This window comes from Scyliorhinus canicula, chromosome 3, assembly GCF_902713615.1.
Source record: "Scyliorhinus canicula chromosome 3, sScyCan1.1, whole genome shotgun sequence".
NCBI lineage: Eukaryota > Metazoa > Chordata > Chondrichthyes > Carcharhiniformes > Scyliorhinidae > Scyliorhinus > Scyliorhinus canicula.
The window spans coordinates 58,345,822-58,366,836 of record NC_052148.1 but is presented as its reverse complement, the minus strand read 5'-3'; the positions used below and the strand labels follow the sequence as shown (position 1 = coordinate 58,366,836).

At 44.8% G+C, this 21,015-nt stretch overlaps 1 protein-coding gene across 1 annotated transcript in view; it reads right to left on the bottom strand.

Moving 5' to 3' along the window:
• oacyl (O-acyltransferase like) overlaps positions 1-21,015 on the bottom strand; it is a 116,020-nt gene that overhangs the window by 85,721 nt on the left and 9,284 nt on the right. The window contains exons 2-9 of the mRNA XM_038792951.1: positions 19,879-19,950; positions 17,058-17,066; positions 10,708-10,790; positions 7,687-7,784; positions 6,042-6,181; positions 5,879-5,957; positions 1,252-1,387; positions 914-1,158 (exon numbers count right to left, since the gene is read on the bottom strand). Of these exons, the coding sequence (XP_038648879.1) occupies positions 914-1,158; positions 1,252-1,387; positions 5,879-5,957; positions 6,042-6,181; positions 7,687-7,784; positions 10,708-10,790; positions 17,058-17,066; positions 19,879-19,950 (862 nt within the window). The remainder of the gene's footprint in view (positions 1-913; positions 1,159-1,251; positions 1,388-5,878; positions 5,958-6,041; positions 6,182-7,686; positions 7,785-10,707; positions 10,791-17,057; positions 17,067-19,878; positions 19,951-21,015) is intronic.

Here is a 21,015-nt window from a genome sequence, read left to right as displayed (position 1 = left end):
GCACTGGTGAAGCTTTGCAATGATGGCCTGTGGCTGCTCTTCTGTTCTGGGCCTCAGTCTGAGTGGCCTGTGGGCTCTGTCTATCTCTGGGGGTTTGGGGAATATCTCTCAACCTGACCAGTTTACTCAACATCTGGGCCACGTACTCCATTGGATTCCTGCCCTCAATTCCCTCCGGTACGTCCACAATGCTGAGGTTTTCACTGCATGATAGGTTCTCCTGATGCTTTACGCACTATAGATTCTCCTTATCCTTTACCTTCCCCTTGAGTGTTCCTTGGATTGCCACTAACCTGGCCACCTCCAGTCTCCAATGCGGCGATTCAGTCGCTTTGGTCGGTCGTTGCTTATTCCAGCTCCCTTATCGTCGCTTCCTGCGCCTCCAACCATTGCTCTGCCTTTTCCAGCGCCTCCTTGAAGGGGGCCAAGGCATCCGCGACCACTGTCTTCATCGTTGCCATCATCTCCAACTTAATAATGTCTCTGTGCTTTAGGATCTCCTGCGTTAGGAGCATTATTGCCGGGTAGTGCAGCAGTGAGTGCAACGGTGTGTGCAGCGGTGACCCGGCTTGCTGTGTTGCGGCCCGTACCATCTCACTCCCTATGTTCACCGCCTCGTTCGTTCTTTCCAGACTCTTGCTAACTCTGCCACCTCTTCAGCTTTTAGAATTGTCCTCGGGCATCTCTCTGTATCTTTGGTGATCTTGGAGGGGAGTGGGGATGTTTTTGGAGGCCTACTGGACTACTTGCAGTCTAAAAGTGGCAATTGCAAACTTCCAGGAGGCGAGCCACCTTTCCTGAGACTGCCCAGCACATACCCGCCACAGGAAGGCCAGAATTTTAAAAATTGCATCGTGTTATGATGCAGCATTTATTTCCCAAAAATATAATAGTAAAATGAAATACATCTTACCTGCTCCAGTGCTATTGTCTGTTGTCTCCGTTGCATTGTGCTCTGGTGATTCATGTTTGGCTTTTGTGATCGTCAGTTGAAATTTCTGGCCATTTATTTTATTCAATGAGACTGCCCCGTAGCGCTGGTGAGTTGAACTGAAACCATCTTCCAACTCGTTGGTAGATGATCTGCTCTTCCACTCTTTTATTGCCAGAAATATGGATCCAGCAATCGTCATAAGAATGAAAAGAGCAACAACAAACCTGTTTTAGAAAAGAGATTGTAAGAAACATTCTCCAGATGAATATGGAAGTGTAATGGTACGGCATGCGATATTGTTTATGTGTAATACGTACAGGCAAATGCCAACAAAGGCATCAATATGAGGAACATTATTTTGGCAATGGACACTTTTCACTCTATATGTATTGTTAGTCACAAGGAATGAAAGTATTGGAGCAGGAGCTATGAAAGACATCTTCTCGAAAAGACCTGAAAGTAGAAACAAAACTAAAGGTACAGTATTTAGTAATAGAAATTCATATTTGACTCTTCGAGATTTAAGATAAAGCATGAGCTAATCTCAACTCCTACTATTCACATTTGCACTTAAAAGCAGGAAATTAGACAGTAGGAACATTGGGCGCATACCAGAATGCAAGTTTAGAACACTGTTTCTGTAGATGTCCCATTTGATAGCTCCATTGACTAATATAAAAATTGAGCTAGACAGACCAGTAACCACCCAGGTCTGGGCTACAATTAATTCAGCACTCCTATGAAGGCTGCTGGAGGTGACAGGGGGCAGATTAGTTAGCTGGGGTTACTGGGTTACGGGGATAGGGTGAAGGTGTGGTCTTAAGTAGGCTGCTCTTTCCAAGAGCCAGTGCCAGCTCAATGGGCCGAATGGCTTCCTTCTGCGCTGTAAATTCTATGAAATTCTATGAAATTTTCTTTTGGGATTGCTGTCCATGCGACCTCTGATGGAAAGTGTGCATCGCTCACATTTCATGCTGAGTTGAGTTACTCATTATGATCTTGTGGTACATTTTGTCAACTGAGTAATGGTTCCAGACCTCATTGGTCAGTTGTCTAACGATCAACTAGCGACTATCCTCTTTGGGTGAGGTGGGGGAAGGGGTGGTGTTTTCAGTTTCAACCCTCTGTTACAGACTCAGTAATCCAATATATGGGTTGTAATTTGCGCCTTTGATAAGAAACACTTCAGTACTGTGGCAGGAGCGGAAACCTGATTTGAAGGATTCAGACACAGGGCTCTGGGAGGGAAGTGCAACAGCATTTTTGGGGAGATGGAGAGGAAATGGAAATTAGAGATGGGATGGTAATGTGGTAGGACAGAGGAGCCCAGTGCTGTTTTTAGTTTGAGGAGAGGGATGTATACGACAGATTTTAAGAAGCGGGAACAGAACCAGTAGGGGGGGGGGGGGGGGGGGGGGGGCATAATTATATTGGTTGACATGGGAGCCAAGACAGGAAAATCAAAATACTGAAAATGCTGGAAATTTGAAATGAAGACAGAAAATGTAGGAAATACTCTGCAGGTCAGGCATTATCAGTGGGGAAAAAACAGAGTGAATGGGTGCAATGTTTTGGAGGTGACGGGGTGGGAGGAGGGGGTGGGGTTTCAGCCATCAGATGGCGAGCTGACTGGGGACCCATGTCAGCTGTTTTAGGCAGGTGCCGCTACATCTTGTTGCATTCAGGCATTTGACAGGCAAGCAGCGAGTCTTTGCCCGGGATCAAGGACCACCTCTTGGTGGCTCCACACCCCTATTCCTGATGCCAGGTCCCTCGGTCAGGCACTTTGAACAAGGGACCCTGTCAGGAACCAGCAAACAACCTGAATAGGTTTTTTTGTGGTGCTCCATGCATGGAAAACCCCGGGGCCGGGCTGGAGAATCGCGTCACGCCTCCCCGATGTTGGGACGCAATTCTCCGGAGAGCGTAAAATTGGCGCCATTGGTGCTTGCACAGCCTGGTGGGGGCGGGGGGTAGGGGGTGGGGGTCCGATCCCGGTGGGGGCCTCTGCTGTGGCCTAGCCCGCAATCGGGGCCCACCGATTGGCGGGCCGGCCTCTCGGGCTGGGGGCCTCCTTTGTTCTGCGCCGGCCCTGTAGCCCTACACCATGTTGCATCGGGGCCGGCGCGGAGAAGGGAGACACCGCGCATGCGTGGAAACCGTGCCGGTCCCACTGCACATGTGTGGACACGCGGCTCCCATCTGACGCCGTGTTCGGCAGCTGGAGCGGCGTGGGTTGCTCAGTGCCGTGCTGACCCCCTGTAAGGGTCAGAATTGCTGATCTTGAGGCCATGTTGATGCCGTTGGAAAACACAATAACGTTTATGACGGCGTCAGCTACTTCGATGAAAGCTCAAAGATCTGAAACATTAGGCTGGATTCTCCAATTTTGAGGCTATGTCCGTAGGAAGTGTCTAGTTTTACTAAGGCGCCGGTGCCCCCACACCTATGCTCCACCCGGTGGGGGGCTAGCAAACATGCCCCACAAAACCCTTGGAACTCCCGACAGAAACGGCCGGAGAATTGGAAGGTCCATGGCTGTGCATGCGCATGGCAACGATATGCAGCAGTCGCGTTGTACAACATGGCGCTGGCCACACGCGGACCCAGCTGATGTACCATCAATTGGACTCGAGATACGATTAAGATCCAAACTGTGGCTTTAATCAGCTAGTTGTTAGCCCAGTGGTCGACTGCAGAGAAAGGCCGATGGCCGGGAACTCTGGGTACTTATACCCCGCCTCGGAGGTGGAGTCTACTTGCCTCTCGACCAATTGGTGAGCAGTCACATGACTAGTCCCAGCCAATCGGACGAGAGGCACATGACCAGCCAGAGCCAATGGGAAACCCATGCTCTGCACCAATGGCAGTGCTCACATTCATACCACCACACCAGCCTGCCAGATAGCGTCCACCCCCGGATATTGCCACCCCCGGATCACCCCCCACCAGTACCCCCAGCCCCCATCAAAGCTGCCCAGGCCAGCAGAATGGCTCCCCCCTCGGACTGTGGTGACACTGGACACAGTCCACAGCCGCCACGCGAGTTTGACAAAAACTCAGAGCACACATGTCCCACGTCGTTGGGATATCGGCCCAACAGGAGGCGGAGCATCGGGGAGGGTATAATGTATTATATCTATTTGGTGCAGTCAGCATTAAAAGGCTGGGTTAGTGGGTGTTTTATTGCTACATTAGTGTTTTAAAAATCCTATAATGCAAGACAGCCAGATTTTTGGGAGCCAGAGGTACAATCAAAGCATCGTAAAAGTTTGGACTTATGGTTCATTCTTTACATTAAGAGGGTTCCCTGTGGAGTAGTTCATTTTTTTCCCATAAATTTAGAGTAACCAATTAATTTTTTCCAATTAAGGTAATATTTAGCCTGGCCAATCCACCTACCCTGCACATCTTTGGGTTGTGGGGGCGAAACCCACGCAAACACGGAGAGAATGTGCAAACTCCACACGGACAGTGACCCAGAGCCGGGATCGAACCTGGGACCTCGGCGCCATGAGGCAGCAGGGCTAACCCACTGCACCACCATGCTGCCTGCGGAGTAGTTAATTAGAGACATTGTGTTCCGTTAGTAAGACAATGTAGTTAATGGCAGGAGCCAGGGGTTGACGTAGTTAGGTGTTAAGGGTTTTTAGAGATTTTACGTTTGAGGCTGAGAAGGTTTTTGGAAAAAATACAGCTAGAGATTCTGAATTGTTCTGACAAGGTTCAGGTCTATCATTTGAAACAGTCTCAAAAGCCATCTCGGTGCAGCAAGTATTCCTGAGTGCTAACTGTATTTAAATGTCGATTGGGATCTGAGATGGTTTTGTTGTTTGAGTGGAAATAAAGATAGCAGTTAAGGGTTATAGTGTCATTGTGCTGATTGGTATTGTTTAAGGGGTAATTATAAGCTATTTTGTTTAGAATCATATAGTTTACAGTGCAGAAGGAGGATTCGGCCCATTGAGTTTGCACCAGCTCTTGGAAAGAACACCCGGCTCAAGCCAATGCCTCCACCCTTTCCCTGTAACCCACTAACACCACTTAATTTTTTTTGGACACTAAGGGCAATTTAGCATGGCCAATCCTCCTAACCTGCACATCTTTGGACTGTGGGAGGAAACCAGAGCACCCGGAGGAAACGCAGATACGGGGAGAACGTACGACTCCACACAGAGAGTAACCCAAGCCGGGAATCGAACCTGGGACCCTGGAGCTGTGAATCAACTGTGCTAACCTCTGCGCTACCATGCTGCCCCCTAGCATCTTGTGTGATGTTAAAGATATTTCAATATTGTGTTAGTAATAAAGCTTGTTTTAATATACCATCTCCCATTTTTCATGCAATCACTCCTGGAGCGACTTATCCTTCCCTCATAGCCTTACAAAATGTAAATTAAATATTGGAATTTCTGTCCAGTATCCTAGCCACTGTTGGGGTCTAACCTGGGATTGTAATAACTGGAATAGAGCCTAATTATTTAGCAAATGCTTTAGCTAACCTATAAAATATTTTGGGTGAAGAGGAAGTAGAACTGCACTCCAATGTGAATAAGCAGTTTAAGGGATAATTGGAGGTGGAATAAAATAAATTGAATAATAAATTAAATGTGAACAATTATGTTAACATACAGTTCACAGGGGTATAATCAGTGCAGGAATCAGTGGTGAAGCGTTCCTCTAATGGCTTTAATATAAAAATGGAATCTGTTTATAACTACATTTATTGTAAAATAATTCACATCTTACGCAAATTCACTGCAGCTCTCTAGATATCCAGCAAAGACTATAGGACAGATTTGTTCCTGCCTGGTATCCCCCTGACGGAATGTTTCCCTGATGCATGTTAACTAAGAACCAAGCTAAGACTTGACAAAACATTTCATTGAGAGCAGGTGACACTGAATGTTACACACATATAATATAAGATACGTTCACCCTTACCAAGCCACTCAAGCATCATTATATCTTCATTCTTACAAGAACTGGGTACACAAATAGCGACATCATAGTCAATTTGGCCCTATTCAAAACAAAGAAATGGCATTGCAACACCGGTTCTACAAGACTAGCAAAAAATATATTTGACTAAAGGGCTATGATATACCTGTTTAATGGTCAGTTTACAATATTGTCCACTAAACTTTCCTGAAGGAGCTTGAGCTGAGGTACATTCGCTGTAGGACCCCAGTTGATCAATATTTCCATGTAGAATATTGCTGCCTTCTTTTCCAATGGAATCATACACTGAATATCCCAAGAGAGAAAAGATCTTTATTATGAATTGATAAGGACTTTAAAAACAAAATTGAGCTAAGTCAGAGTGTAGCGATTAGCATGGAGATAGTTAAGATGAATATAATAGGAAACCGCATCTTATCAAAGAAGGGCTGCTCTGCTGAGTGAAGCTTCATAAAACATCACTGCGTGTGGCCGCAGGAGCTAGCTAATAACTCTCGCGAGTTAGCACTTCTCCATGGGGCTATGTACCATGTGAACAACTCATACTGTTTTCCATTCAAACTTCAGAATAAAAGCAGAAGAAAAGCACTTAAAAATAACTACGGTAGCTAAACAGGAAGGCACAGAAAAATCAGGCAAGGTTCTGAAATGTTGTGCAAAATGTTGACCACTGTACACAGGCAAAGATATCCTGGCAAAAGTGACAATACGAAAAAAAACAACTACGTTGATATCTAGCTTAAGACGTCTGAGCTATGAGGAAATGTTGAAGAGAAACTGGAACTGTTCACTCTGAAGAAGAGAAGACTTGGAAAAAATAAAAATAAAATTATGAAAGACTTGCATTCATTTAGCACATTTCACGACCATTGGACATTTCAAAGCTCTTTACAGCAGTGGTGTACTTTTGGAACATAGTTGCTGGGGTAATTTCCCCCTCCCGTTTTCAGGGGGCGAGATAGGCGCTGGGAGTGGGAAATCATACAGGAGTTCCAATGACGTTGGGATCCCCATTGAATGTATTATAATATTATTATCAGACCTTTGCAACTGATAGTGCCCCCCCCCCAAACCCCCCCCCCCCCCCCACCCCCCCCACCCCCGCATGCCAATTAGATTGTTCATTCATGTCGGTGTGAGGGCACATCAATGTGAATCATGAAAGATCTCCCACAACATGCAACTGGCAAGCAGATCCTGCCAGAGGAATGTAGACCCCCAGGAGGGAAAGGGCCATGCCCGGACAATAACCTGAATCTGCTCTGACACTAACCCCTGGCACTGCCTGGGCACTTACCCCTGGCACTGCACTGGCACGACTCAGGCACTGCCTCAGCGTGCTACTGAGTGCCAACATGACATTGTGGGACCTGCCATTTAACTTTTATTTTTCAAAGTGTCTAAAATTATGACAGAGGAAGTCATTTTTTGGGCCCATGGCTTCCAAGCTGTTTTATCCACCCGCATTATGGATAACAGTCCAGGAGGTCACATGCAATGTGATAGCACTCTCAATGTTTGAAAACCTAGGCCTATTGATCCGCTTTTTAATTAATTTTTTTCCATCCTGTTCCTTCCATCCTTCCTTTTCACCTTCCAATTCCTCGAGTTCCTGTCTTTTACTCTACTCAATATTCAATACACGTTCCTTCTTTTTACTTCCCCTTTGTTCCCAGGAGATTGAATTTATAATCCATATAATGGTTTGATATTGAATTTCTAATTTAAGCCCTTGTACAGATGCAATTTCAGCTTTTCTAGGTTAAAAACAGCAGGTTTTGAGTACTTACTTAATAGGGCGTACATTTGGGGGTTTTCAGACTGAAGCTCCTCAAGAAACTCATTACTGTCTTCCAGACATTTTGAAGAGGAATTTCTCTCAAAAGTTCTAAATTGGGGCAGGGACAGCACGAGCAACATCCAAATCACCAGCATTTTCCTCGTATGTAAAAGCCTTGCTGTCGCCGTCCTTCGGTTGGACCAAGTTATGAATATATATTTATATAAATACATATACTTATACACCACCATTTATGATGTCATTTGGCCTCAGGTCCTTATGCTACCGTTGAAATGGCTCGTCAAACGGTCTATAATTACACCATGATAATTAAAGGCATGAAATTGGTTACATTCAAGAGATAATACGAAACAAATTTAAATCCTCATGGCTACTCTGCTGACCAGCTGTTCAATTAACAGATGCGCAAGTCCGTGGGGACAATTTCCACTCTGAAATTACAATGAGCGCAACTATCTTTTCGCTTACATTCGCTGTCATGGTCATTACTTCTGAAAGCAAATTTGTCCAAGTTTCTTCAGTGCTTACCACAAACTGATTTCCAGTGACGACAGTCTCGAGTAACCAGTCAGCATCTTTAGGACAAGGGGCCGAGGCCCTGTGAAAGGTTAGTTCTGAAATAAATTATTGCAAGGGAGTAGCTGCTGGAGCACATAAAGGGAAAGCATTTTATCAATTCTCAAAGCTTTTCACAGCTGATTAGTACTTTATAAGAAGAGTAATTGTTACTATGTAGCGAAGCCTACTTGCCTGAGGGATAAGAATTAGAAATGAGGGCCAGAATTTAGCCAAACTATTTAATCTGAGTTTGGAAGCGGTGGGGGATGCGTAAAATGGAGCAGACCACATTTGGCTGAAAGTCCATTGCCTTCCCATAGAATCCACAGAATCCCTACAGTGCAGAAGGAAGCTATTCAACCCATTGAGTCTGCACTGACCATCCAAAAGAGCATCCTACCTAGACCCACTCCCACGCTCTGTTCCCGTAACCTAACCTGCACATGTTTGACACTAAGGGGCAATTTAACATCACCAATCCACCTAACCTGCACACTTCAGACTGTGGGAGAAAACCAGAGGAAGCCCACGCAGACATGGGGAGAATGCGCAAACTCCACCCAGACAATAACCCAAGCCAGAATCGAACCGGGGTCACTGGCGCTGTGAGGCAGCCATGCTAGCCACTGTGCCACAGTGACTTGACATTGCTTTTGGAGTTTACCAGCAGTGGGAACCATGGAGGGCAGACATTGGGCATCGAGCAGAAGACACTGAATAAGGCCTTGGATATTTCTAATTTTATTAATGGCGTACAGGTACCATGAGGCTTTGGTGCCTGACCTGGTTAATCGAGGTGCCGAGGTAGCAAGAGTTAAGTGTTGGCTCTTGGATTCAGTCATCAGGAGAGCTAATGTGTGGTGGCAAGAAGGGTGCAGCACTGAGCTAATTTCCAGACATCGGCAAAGGGATGAGAAGATACCTGGACTGTGGGGGCATGTTACCAGGATTACAGAGAGACAATGACACTTTCTACAAGGACAGGACTCCACAACAGATTCTTGGGATGATACCTGGACTGTGGGGGCATGTTACCAGGATTACAGAGAGACAATGACACTTTCTACAAGGACAGGACTCCACAACAGATTCTTGGGATGATTGAGGGGTTTGAGGAGGGTATCTTTGTAGAGGTCTAGGAATCAGAGAGAGCGACCACCTGCTGTGGGCCTTATCTACTCTTGAGGAGGAGGGGTAGCTCAGACAGAAGGAGGTCCAGGCCCCATGGGAGCATATTAACAACCCTAGGATGATCATTTGGACAAGATGGAGAAAGGTGCACAGGGGCACACCAATAGCTTCCTGCATACAGAAAAGGGACACCCAATTCCGATGGCACAGAAAATTACTATTGTGATGAACATAAGAACCTGGTGTATATACATTGTATTTCATATCACTTCCAGTAAGGACTTTTAAAAAACTGAGTTAAATTATTTATTTGTTGCAATAATATTTGTTGCAGGAAAATGGACAGAAGATGGCGCCAGAGCGAGGCGACTCTGCGAGCTCTCCCCAACGGATCCTCTTTTTACTTAACTTACAATCGTTCTGCCCTATTATGTATTTTCTTTTATTCCCTTTTCTTTCCATGTACTTAATGATCTGTTGTGCTGTTTGCAGAAAAATATTTTTCACTGTACCTCGGTGCACGTGACATGAAACAAATCCAATCCAATCCAATCCAATATTTTTAAAAACCTAGGTTAAATTATCCATACTGTGTGTCTACTAAAGCTGCAACTAAGGTCATAAAAGGTGAAGTAATTATTAATTTTAACCATTTACTTATTAACAGAGAGGTGTCTAATGTAACATTGTTGTGATTGCTGGAGATTTCCTGCACAGTAAATCATTCATGAAGGTTGTATGTAGGCCTAGCTAAGCAGGTGACGGAACATCACAGTGAGATACAGATGAAGTAACTAATAGGAGGAGCCAGTTCTGTCTGTAGTTTTGCAGTCTCTTAAATGTTTTAAAATTGAACAACAGCTTTGGCAAATGCTGTCGGGTTGAGCAGGAGCTTCTGACAAGACAGAAGGATTTTCAGGTTTTTCCTGAAAGGTTCTCTCTGAAAAAAGTCTTGACACAGATAAACAAGTAAACCTCTTCTCTTAACTTTATTTATAAGTAGCATTTGAACTATATTGGGGTTGCTTGGTTGGAATATTTGTAGTGACGGTGTATGGCATATGTTTAAGTTTTCGCTCGTTTTTAAAAATTGTTTAACTGGTAATTGTAAATCTACTTTCTTTGATGTTAATGTGGTTAATTAAAGTTTGTTTTAACATAAAGATACCTATTAATCAGAGTCAACAGGCCTGGGTGAAATATCCTTCATTCACAGTTTTACAAATTAAAAAAAAAGCACTTTGCGTTCTTGTCCAGTTTCCTAACAAATTTGCGCTTGGTCCGGGACCACAACACCATGGCTTTTAACTACCACACCTACGGTCTTTCCAAGGATCCATTGGTGAAATACATGGGTCCTCCCAGTCGGTAGCCCATCAGTGTACCAAGGAGGTGACTGATGCCCTGTTCAAGGAGGTAGACGAATACACGCATTATCAAATAACCTGGACCATCAGGCATAGATGTTTGGGATTGTCACTGGATTGCCGCAGCTGCAGAGTTGGGGACTACACTCTTATCTAGGCTCTTACAGACCAGCCAGAGGTCTTCATTAACAGGAAGGGATGGCATTTTGTCAATGTCCAACTGATCTGTGACCAACAAAAGCCATTCTTTTATGTATGTGCATGGCTTCCAAGAATCAAACACAACAGCTAATACTTTGGCAGTTCCAACTGCCACAACTTTTGGAGTCCTTCACATCTTCAGGGGTGGATACTTAGAGACGAGAATTACCCACTGAGGACATGGCTACTTACGCCGGTGAGAGTCCCATGCATAGATGCAGATGAGAGGTACAGCATTTGCCACGGGTCAACCTGAGCAATCATCAAGCATAGAACATAGAACTGTACAGCACAGTACGGGCCCTTTGGCCCACGATGTTGTGCTGAATTAGTCTGAAACTAAGATCAAATCAACCTACTCCCAATTATTCTAGTGCACTCCATATGCCTATCTAATAATCGGTTGAAAGTTCCTAAAGTGTCCGACTCCACTAACATAGCTGGGAGTGCGTTCCACATCCCAACCACTCTCTGAGTAAAGAACCTACCTTTGACATCCCTCCTATATCTTCCACCATGAACCTTATAGTTATGCCCCCTTGCAACAGCTACATCCACCTGAGGAAAAAGTCGCTGAACGTCCACTCTATCTATCCCTCTCATCATTTTATACACCTCAATTAAGTCACCTCTCATTCTCCTTCGCTCCAATGAGAAAAGCCCAAGCTTCCTCAACCTCTCTTCATAAGACCTACCCTCCAATCCAGGCAGCATCCTGGTAAATCTCCTTTGCACCCTTTCCAATGCTTCCACATCCTTCCTAAAGTGAGGTGACCAGAACTGAACACAATACTCCAAATGTGGTCTAACCAAGGTCTTGTACAGTTGCAGCATAACTCTTAAACTCAATCCCCTGTTAATAAATGCTAACACACTCTAGGCTTTATTCACGGCTCTATCCACTTGGGTGGCAACTTTCAGAGATCTATGGACATGAACTTCGAGATCTCTCTGCTCCTCCACATTCTTCAGAACCCTGCCATGAACCCTGTAATCCACATTCAAATTTGTCCTACCAAAAGGAATCACCTCACACTTATCAGTGTTAAACTCCATCTGCCACTTTTCAGCCCAGCTCTCCATCCTATCAAAGTCTCTTTGCAGCCTACAGCAGCCCTCCACATTATCCACTACTCCAGCAATCTTGGTGTCATCAGCAAATTTACTAACCCAACCTTCAACTCCATCATCCAAGTCATTGATAAAAATCACAGATAGCAGAAGACTCAGCACTGATCCCTGTGGTACACTGCTGGAATTTATGTTTCTGAAGATGCGATTCCGGTGCCTGGATCAATTCAATGGAGCCCTTCAATATGTTCCAGTGAAGGTCTCAAGTATAGTGGCGGCCTGTTGTGCACCACACAAACTCGCACTGCAGAGGAAGGAGGCTTTGAACAATGAGAATATTGCTGATCATGATAGCTCCCCTGTGAAGGCAGTGTGGAGGAGTTAACTGACCAGGCAATTCAAGATGAGGGGCCCCATAGACCACAGGCACGGTGCAATGAGATACACGTAAAATAGGCTCTGGTCATCCTTATACAGAATTTGCACTTCACTAATCAGCGCCTAGGTGTACACACAGTGGCAAGGCTGAGGAGCTGAACTGAAGCATCTTCGTCTATCACTTCGAGTCTATGGAGTGAACAAGTGTGTGGATAAGATCCCAGGACAAATATTAGCAGCAAGGTTAGCATGAGAAGCAGCAACAGTGAGTGAAACTCACTGGACAGTGAAATGTGGGCAGGTGAATAGTTGCCCAATCTGTGTCAGGCTCTTACCAATGCAGTTTTTGTGATGTGTGCCAGTAGCTGTGTTCTTATGTTCCTTTCAAGAGGGAAGAAGCTGATATTGACCTGCCCATTGCCCAACAGGTAGGATCAGTACTTCATTGCCATGGGGAATCTGGAGCCTGCATCCCTCACCATTACTATATTACTGTATCAGATTTAAGTATTTATCTTAGTCCCATGACTCATAATTCCAACATATTCTAATTTAAATCAGATTATTCTATTTGTTGTTATTGATCTAAACCAACTCTTCAACATGGTGATCATTCACATCTAAATTAACACAATTTGTGTTTCACAAAACATTCAATTTGCCTTTTGTAAAAATTACTGGGTGAAGGTTCATTTTTTTAAAAATGCATTCTTAGGATGTGAGTGTCGCTGTCCAGGCCCGTAATTATTGTCCTAATTTCCCTGGAGAAGGTGCTGGTGAGCCGTCTACTTGAACTTCTGCAGTCCTTGTGTAGGTGCACCCACAGTGCTGTTAGAGAGGGAGTTCCAGGATTTAGACTGAGTGACAGTGAAAGAATGGAGTCATAGTTCCAGGTCATGATGACTTCAGGGCAAACGTACAGGTAATAATGTTCCTATGTGTATGCTGCCCTTGGTTGGCACGGTGGCACAATGGTTCGGACTGTTGCCTACGCCCCTGCGGACCCAGGTTCGATCCCGGCCCCGGGTCACTGTCTGTTTGGAGTTTGCACATTCTCCCCGTGTCTGTGTGGGTTTCACCCCCACAACCCAAAGATGTGCAGGTTAGGTGGATTGGCCATGATAAATTGCCACTTAATTGGAAAAAAATAATTGGGTACTCTAAATTCATTTTTTAAAAAGTGTCTGCTGCCCTTGTCCAAACTCTGGATGGCGAAGAGTGTGGGTTTGGAAGGTGCTGCAAAAGTAGCTTGGTGAATTGCTGAAGTGCATATTATCGATAGTACATACGCACTGTCCGTCGGTGGTGGAGGGAGTGGATCTTTAAGATGCTGCACAATCAGACAGATTGCTTTGTCCTGAATGGTGCCGAGTATCTTGAGTATTGTTGGAGCTGCATGCAAGCGTTCTGAGATAACATAGAAATATGCAAAGAGCTGCACAAGACCATAAGACATAGGAGCATAATTAGGCCATTCGGCCCATCGAGTTTGCTCCATTGAATCATGGCTGATATGTTTCTCATCCTCATTCTGCCTTCTCCCCATAACCCCTGATCCCCTTATTAATCACGAACCTATCTATCTCTCTCTTAAAGACACTCAGTGATTTGGCCTCCACAGCCTTCTGCGGCAATGAGTTCCATAAATTCACCACCTTCTGGCTGAAGAAATTCCTCCTCATCTCTGTTTACAAGAATCGTCCCTTTAGTCTGAGGCTGTGCCCCAGGTTTTAGTTTTGCCTACTAATGGAAACATCTATCTGCATTCACTCTATCTTGGCCTCTCAGTATTCTGTAAGTTTCAATGAGCTCCCCCCTAATCCGTCTAAACTCCATTATGCACAGATCCAGAGTCCTCAACCGCTCATCATAGGACAAGTCCTTCATTCCAGAACCTACTCTGGACCTTCTATAAGGCCAGCACATTCTTCCTTAGATACAGGCCCAAAACTGCTCGCGATATTCCAAATGGGGTCTGACCAGAGCCTCAACATTATATCCCTGCTCTTGTATTCTAGCCCTCTTGACATGGATTTGCCATCCAAACTGCCAATTGAACCTGCATGTTAACCTTAACACGAACTCCTCAATCCTTTGTGCTTCTGATTTCCAAAGCCTTTTCCCATTTAGAAAATAGTCTGTGCCTCTATTCTTCCTACCAAAGTGCATAACCTCACAATTTTGTGCATTGTGTTCCATCTGCCACTTCTTTACCCATTCCCCCACACTCTCTGCCTTCTCTCAGTCAGCTAATCCTCTATCTATCCCAGTACCTTGCCCCTAACACCATGGGCTCTTACCTTATTTAGCAGCCTCCTGTAGGGCACGTTGTCAAAGGCCTTCTGGAAATCCAAATAGATCACGTCTACTGGTTCTCCTTTGACTAACGTCTCCCTTACCTCCTCAAAGATCTCAGATTTGTCAGATATGACTTCCCCTTGACAAAGCCGCACTGACTCAATCCTGTTTTACCATGCACTTCTAAGTACTCCGCAATCTCATCCTTAATAATAGACTCTAAAATCTTACCAGCAACTGAAGTCGGACTAACCGACTGATAATTTCTTGTGTTCTGCCTCCCTCCCTTCTTAAACATGGGTGTTAGCCATTTTCCAATCCTTTGGGACCGTCTCTGCCTCCAGTGATTCCTGAAAGATCACCACCAATGCCTCCACTATCTCCTCAGCTATCTCTTTTGGAACCCTGGGGTGTAGTCCATCTGCTCCAGGTGATTTATTCACCTTAAGACCTTTCAGCTTCTCCAGAACCTTCTCCTCAGTAATGGCCGCTTCACTCACATCTGCCCCTTGACTCTCTTGAAGTTCTTGTTTGCCACTCGTGTCTTCCACTGTGAAGCCTGATGCAATGTGTCTAGTTAGTTCCTCTGCCATTTTTTTCTTCCCTATGAGGCACATTACAGCCTTCAAAACTTAACAACTTTGGACTGCAACCTTTCTCCTCCATCTTGACCCAGCCCCCCCCCCCCCCTCCCCCCCTCCCCCCCTCCCAGTGCAGAACTCCCCCTCCCCCACTGGGCCATCTGTCACTTGTTCTTTTGTTTTCATTGAGCACTAACCTTTGTTCGCCCATGAACATATTCTGATAGCTCATGCTTATGCCACTATTAACACCTTCTATAGCCTTCACACTGCCATTAACACGTTCTCTGTCTTGTGATTTACACATCTTTGTTGTAATCTCTCCTAGCTCCCAACAATCACTGACCTTCTACTCTGCTCCACCTTTTCTGATACAGTATATAACACATATATTTCTCCCTTTCTTTAACTCTGAAGAAGAGTAATACGGGCTTGAAACATAAATTCTATTTCTCTGTCCACAGATGCTGCCAGACCTGCTGAATCTTTCCAGCGTTTTCTGTTTTTGTTTAAGATTCCAATGTCTGCAGTATGTTGCTTTAATTATTATATTGTTAGAAATACACAGAGTGAGGACAAAGTGGCTCTGACGAATTGTGCCACTCATCATGCAGTGTTAATGTAAGCCTACTTGTGACAATAATAAAGATTATTATTATTAACCCCTGCACCACCATGCTGCCCCCATTTGTCTCAAGTTTGATGCAATACAAAATGCACAAGTTTCATACAAGATTCGTATTGTCCCATAGTTATGATTGTTCCATTATCACTCTTTTCACTTAATTCCAGATTTTCATTATGAAAAGAAACTATTTGTTTCCAACTTAGCCCTTTGTGTGGTCTCTGTGTAATAATAGACATTCCTAAACTCTTGATTTATGCTTCATTCATGCACTTCACTTGTTCTGTCCTGCTAGAGCAGGCGTTGTCAAACTCGGGGGCGCAACCCGCGGGTGGGTCGTGGGCGGGTGTCTGGAGGTGTCCGTCACGTCGCTTCCAATTGCGCAAATCCGCGCGCAACAGCCACAGCAGCCGGGTTTTAACTATGCCGGCTGCGAGCGGCCTTCAAAATGGCCAGGAACATATTAAAAAAATTCGGCCGCACTGCGCATGCGTGCCTGATTATCGGTGTGCATGCACACTGATGATGGGGCACGCATGTGCAGTGTGCCCGCATTTTTTAAATACGGTCGCAGCCTTATTTTTAGAAGTTCGGGGGGGCCAAAGGGACAAAGGGACACAAAACAATTTCCTCCATTATTGTCAGCACCAAACAAGGTAAGAGAAAATGATGGGGATCTCGCAGGTCAGCCGGCATGGGCCACGAAGATCGGCCGGCATGAGTCGCAAAGGTAGGCCAGTGTGGATGGCAAAGGTCGGCCAGCGTGGGTCGCAAAGGTCGGCCAGCGTGGGTCGCGAAGATCGGCCAGCGTGGGTCCCGATGGTTGGCCGGTTGGTAAAAATGGGTCCCTGGAAAAAAGTTTGAAAAACACTGAGCTCAAGGCTACTTTTTCTACACGTTTCTAGTTCTGACGAATCTCTACATTCTGAGGGATGTAGCACCCATTTGTGAGTGCCTCATTTATAAAGTTAATCACCTGTGTTCCAATGATGAAGTCCAAGGAGCACTGGGTTCAGGGCCTTGAATCGCATCATAACAGAGATGGCAGCAGGGTGCGAGCCTGTACATGTTAACACTCCAATTTCCACGCTCTGTATGTGTCATATTCTCTATGTGCCGCACAGGGAAAAGGTATGATGGTGCAACCTACCTGGATTTCCTACGAACACAATGAGAGGTTTATTAGGTGACGTTGCTCATACAACGTTAAATGGAGAACTGAAAGCCTACGCAAAACACCCTCTGCCGTCAGTACAGATCACGTGACGTTCCACCAGCAGGAATGTACTCTTTAATACACGTCAGTAAGTGATCATGTTGGATCACAGGGTTACAAAGGAAGAACGGGTGAACTTTGGAGTCCGTGATCTGGATTCAATGGGGGAATCGAGTATGAAGATGCTTGTATATTTTCAACATTTCTGTAGAGATTATCATGCTGGAGTTGTTCCTGTAGTTCCCAGGCTGAGGCCAGTTGTTCCATAAAATGTATCCATATGTGTTGCAATTTATACAACTTTAAATTATGATTCACTCCTCCCTCCACAGCTAAACTCTTTTGGGCTCTTGGGAGCCCAAAGCATAAAACAAAATAATGATCTCAACAGGTTATTAGATATTGCAGCACAAGTACATTCAGTACTGAAAAGCATTCAAACAAGAGATAATCTGCAAACATTTCCATATTTTAGACCTTTTTTGGCAGGAACTGACTGTTTTCACTTTATAATATAAATCAGTAGGCATTTTATAATCGGGAAAAGCATATTTTATGGTAATCGCTTGTCAAAAGGCATGTGTCACTATAACAGCAAATACTGGCAATCAGCCAACCTCTGCGAAGGAACAGGGTGGGCAATATTTTGAGCATAGTCGGACTTTCAGGGTTGAAAAGTGAATGGGAAACAATCAGAAAACAACAAGGGAAAGAACTATCGGCTGCAAGAAAAGAGAGGAAGCTAATGATTGACTGACTTGTGGCCTGAGGTAATGTATATGGTCATCTCCGTTAGGCAATGGGTGTGATTTTCCTGGAAGTCAGCAAAGGCGGGAAAACTAGCATTGCAGACGTCAACAGTAATGCTGGCTTTCTCCGCGATGTCGCCTGGGACTTCGAAAAAAATCTTCAAGGATCAGATGCCATGATGTATCACTGTGTGGGTAGAGTTGGGAAACACCAACAGGCAAAAAATGTTAGTGGACATCATATATAGTCCCCCAAACTATCGTGGTGATATTGGGAATGGCATTAGACAGGAAATTACAGAAACGGGCGATATGGGGCTGTTTGGCACAGGGCTAAATCGCTGGCTTTGAAAGCAGACCAAGCAGGCCAGCAGCACGGTTCGATTCCCGTAACAGCCTCCTCGAACAGGTGCTGGAATGTGGCGACTAGGGGCTTTTCACAGTAACTTCATTTGAAGCCTACTCGTGACAATAAGCGATTTTCATTTCATTTCATTTCATTTTTCATAAAGGAACATTTGTAAATTTGGATGATTTTAATCTGCATATAGATTGGGCAAATCAAATGAACCACAATACCATAGAGGGTGAATTCCTAGAGTGTATACAGGATGGTTTTCTGGATCAATATGTTGAGGAGCCAACTAGAGAACAGGCCATCCTAGACTGGGTACTATGTAGTGAGAACGGAATTATTGACAATCTAGTTGTGCGAGACACCTTGGGCATGAGCGACCATAATTTTTCATGGTGAATTTTTCATCAGAATTCTGATTCTGAGACTAGAACATAGAACAGTACAGCACAGAACAGGCCATTCGGCCCTCAATGTTGTGCCGAGCCATGATCACCCTACTCAAACCCACGTATCCACCCTATACCTTTAACCCAACAACCCCCCCCCCCCTTAACCTTACTTTTATTAGGACACTACGGGCAATTTAGCATGGCCAATCCACCTAACCTTAACATCTTTGGACTGTGGGAGGAAACCGGAGCACCCGGAGGAAACCCACGCACACAGGGGGAGGACGTGCAGACTCCACACAGACAGTGACCCAGCCGGGAATCGAACCTGGGACCCTGGAGCTGTGAAGCATTTATGCTAACCACCATGCTACCCTGCTGCCAACTAGTGTCCTGAATCGCAATAAAGGAAACTACGATGATATGAGGAATGAATTGGCTGTGATCGATTGGGGAACATTATAAAAGGGATGACAGTGGATAGGCAGCGGCAAACATTCAAGGAGCATATGGGGAAACTGCAACAATTGTTTATTCCTGCCTGATACAAAAGCAAAACAGGAAAGGAGGCCAATCCACGGCTCACAAGGGAAATTAGAGATAGTATTCAATCCCAGGAAGAATATACAAATTGGCCAAGAAAAACAATGGTCTGAGGATCGGGAGCAGTTTAGAATTCAGCAAAGCAAGACCAAGAGATTGATTAAGAAGGGGAAAATAGAGTACGAGAGTAAGCTTGCATGGAACATGAAAACTGACTTTAAAAGTTTCCATAGGTACATGAAGAGAAAAAGATTGGTGGAGACAAATGTAGGTCCCCTACAGTCAGAAACAGGGGATTGTGTAATAGGGGACAAAGACATGGCTGAGCAATTAAACACATACTTTGGTTCTGTCTTCAAAAATGAGGATAAAAGTCAATGACACTTTTCCCACCTGCCATCAGCCGTTGCTGATTTCCAGGAAAATTCCACCAAATCCCACCAAAAACAGGGGCTGGTTTAGACAGGGGCTGGTTTAGCTCATTGGGTTAAATCGCTGGCTTTTAAAGTAGACCAAGCAGGCCAGCAGCACGGTTCGATTCCCGTACCAGCCTCCCCGGACAGGCGTCGGAATGTGGCTACTAGGGGATTTTCACAGTAACTTCATTGAAGCCTACTCGTGACAATAAGCAATTTTCATTTAATTTCAAATGCATGTAATCATGACTGTGGGAAGTCTGGAAAGGAAAAGGATGAATAAGTGAGAATATTTCATACCTGAGCAATGTCACGCTGAGTTTTCAGTTTCTCCTCCCTGCAGCTGTTGGTCCTGACTTTGTTCTGAAATATCTGGTGTGAACAGAAACATGACCCACAGGTGGAAGTTTCTTCTAGAACTGAAGACTCCTCGCAAAGTTATACAACTATCTTGCCAAAGTCACTATGGCAGTAATGAACCTCTTCTCCCCAAATAATGCCTTTACATATTTTTCTGACAGCTTTGCCTGTGCCAATATACCCATTCCCACCCATTTGTAACTCAACATTCTCTTCCAATATCACCATGTCAAGCTCCATGCTAACTTCCTCACAGAAATGTATTACCTTCACTTGGCTTATATAGAAACCTACATAGAAAATAGAAACAGGAGGAGGCTGTTCTGCCCTTTGAGCCTGCTTCGCCATTCATGATGATCATGGCTGATCATACGATTCAATACCCTGATTCCATCTTCCCCCCCATCCCTTGATTTCTTCAGCCAGAAGAGCTATATCTAATTCCTTCTTGAAATTACACAACGTTTTGGCTTCAACTACTTTTTGTGGTCGTGAATTCCACAGGATCACCACTCTCTGCATGAAGAAATTACTCTCACCTCAGTCCTAAAAGGTTTACCCCTTATCCTCATACTGTGATCCCTAGTTTTGACTCCCGACCATCGGGAACATTCTTTCTGAATCTACCCTGTCCAATCCTGTTAGAATTTTATAAGTTTCTGTGGGATCCTCACTCACTCTTCTAAACTCCAATGAACATAATCCTAACCAACTTGTTCTCTCCTGACATGACAGTCTCACCATCCCAGGAATCAGCCTAGTAAACCTTCACTGCACTTCCTCCATAGCAAGACCATCCTTCCTCAGATAAGGACACCAAAACTGCACACAATGCTCCAGGTGTAGCCTCACCAATGCACTATTCAATTATAGTAAAACATCTCTATTCCTATAATTAAATCCTCTCGCTATGAAAGTTTGTACTGAGAGAGTGCTCATCTTTGGTGACTTCAACCTGCGCCTTAATGCTCCTTGCCTCATATCCTCCAACCGCATTGACCTCTTATTCTCACTTGTTTGTCATTCCTCAGAGAAATTAAGCAGAACCACAGCCAGGACCATCCATTTGGCTTTGTC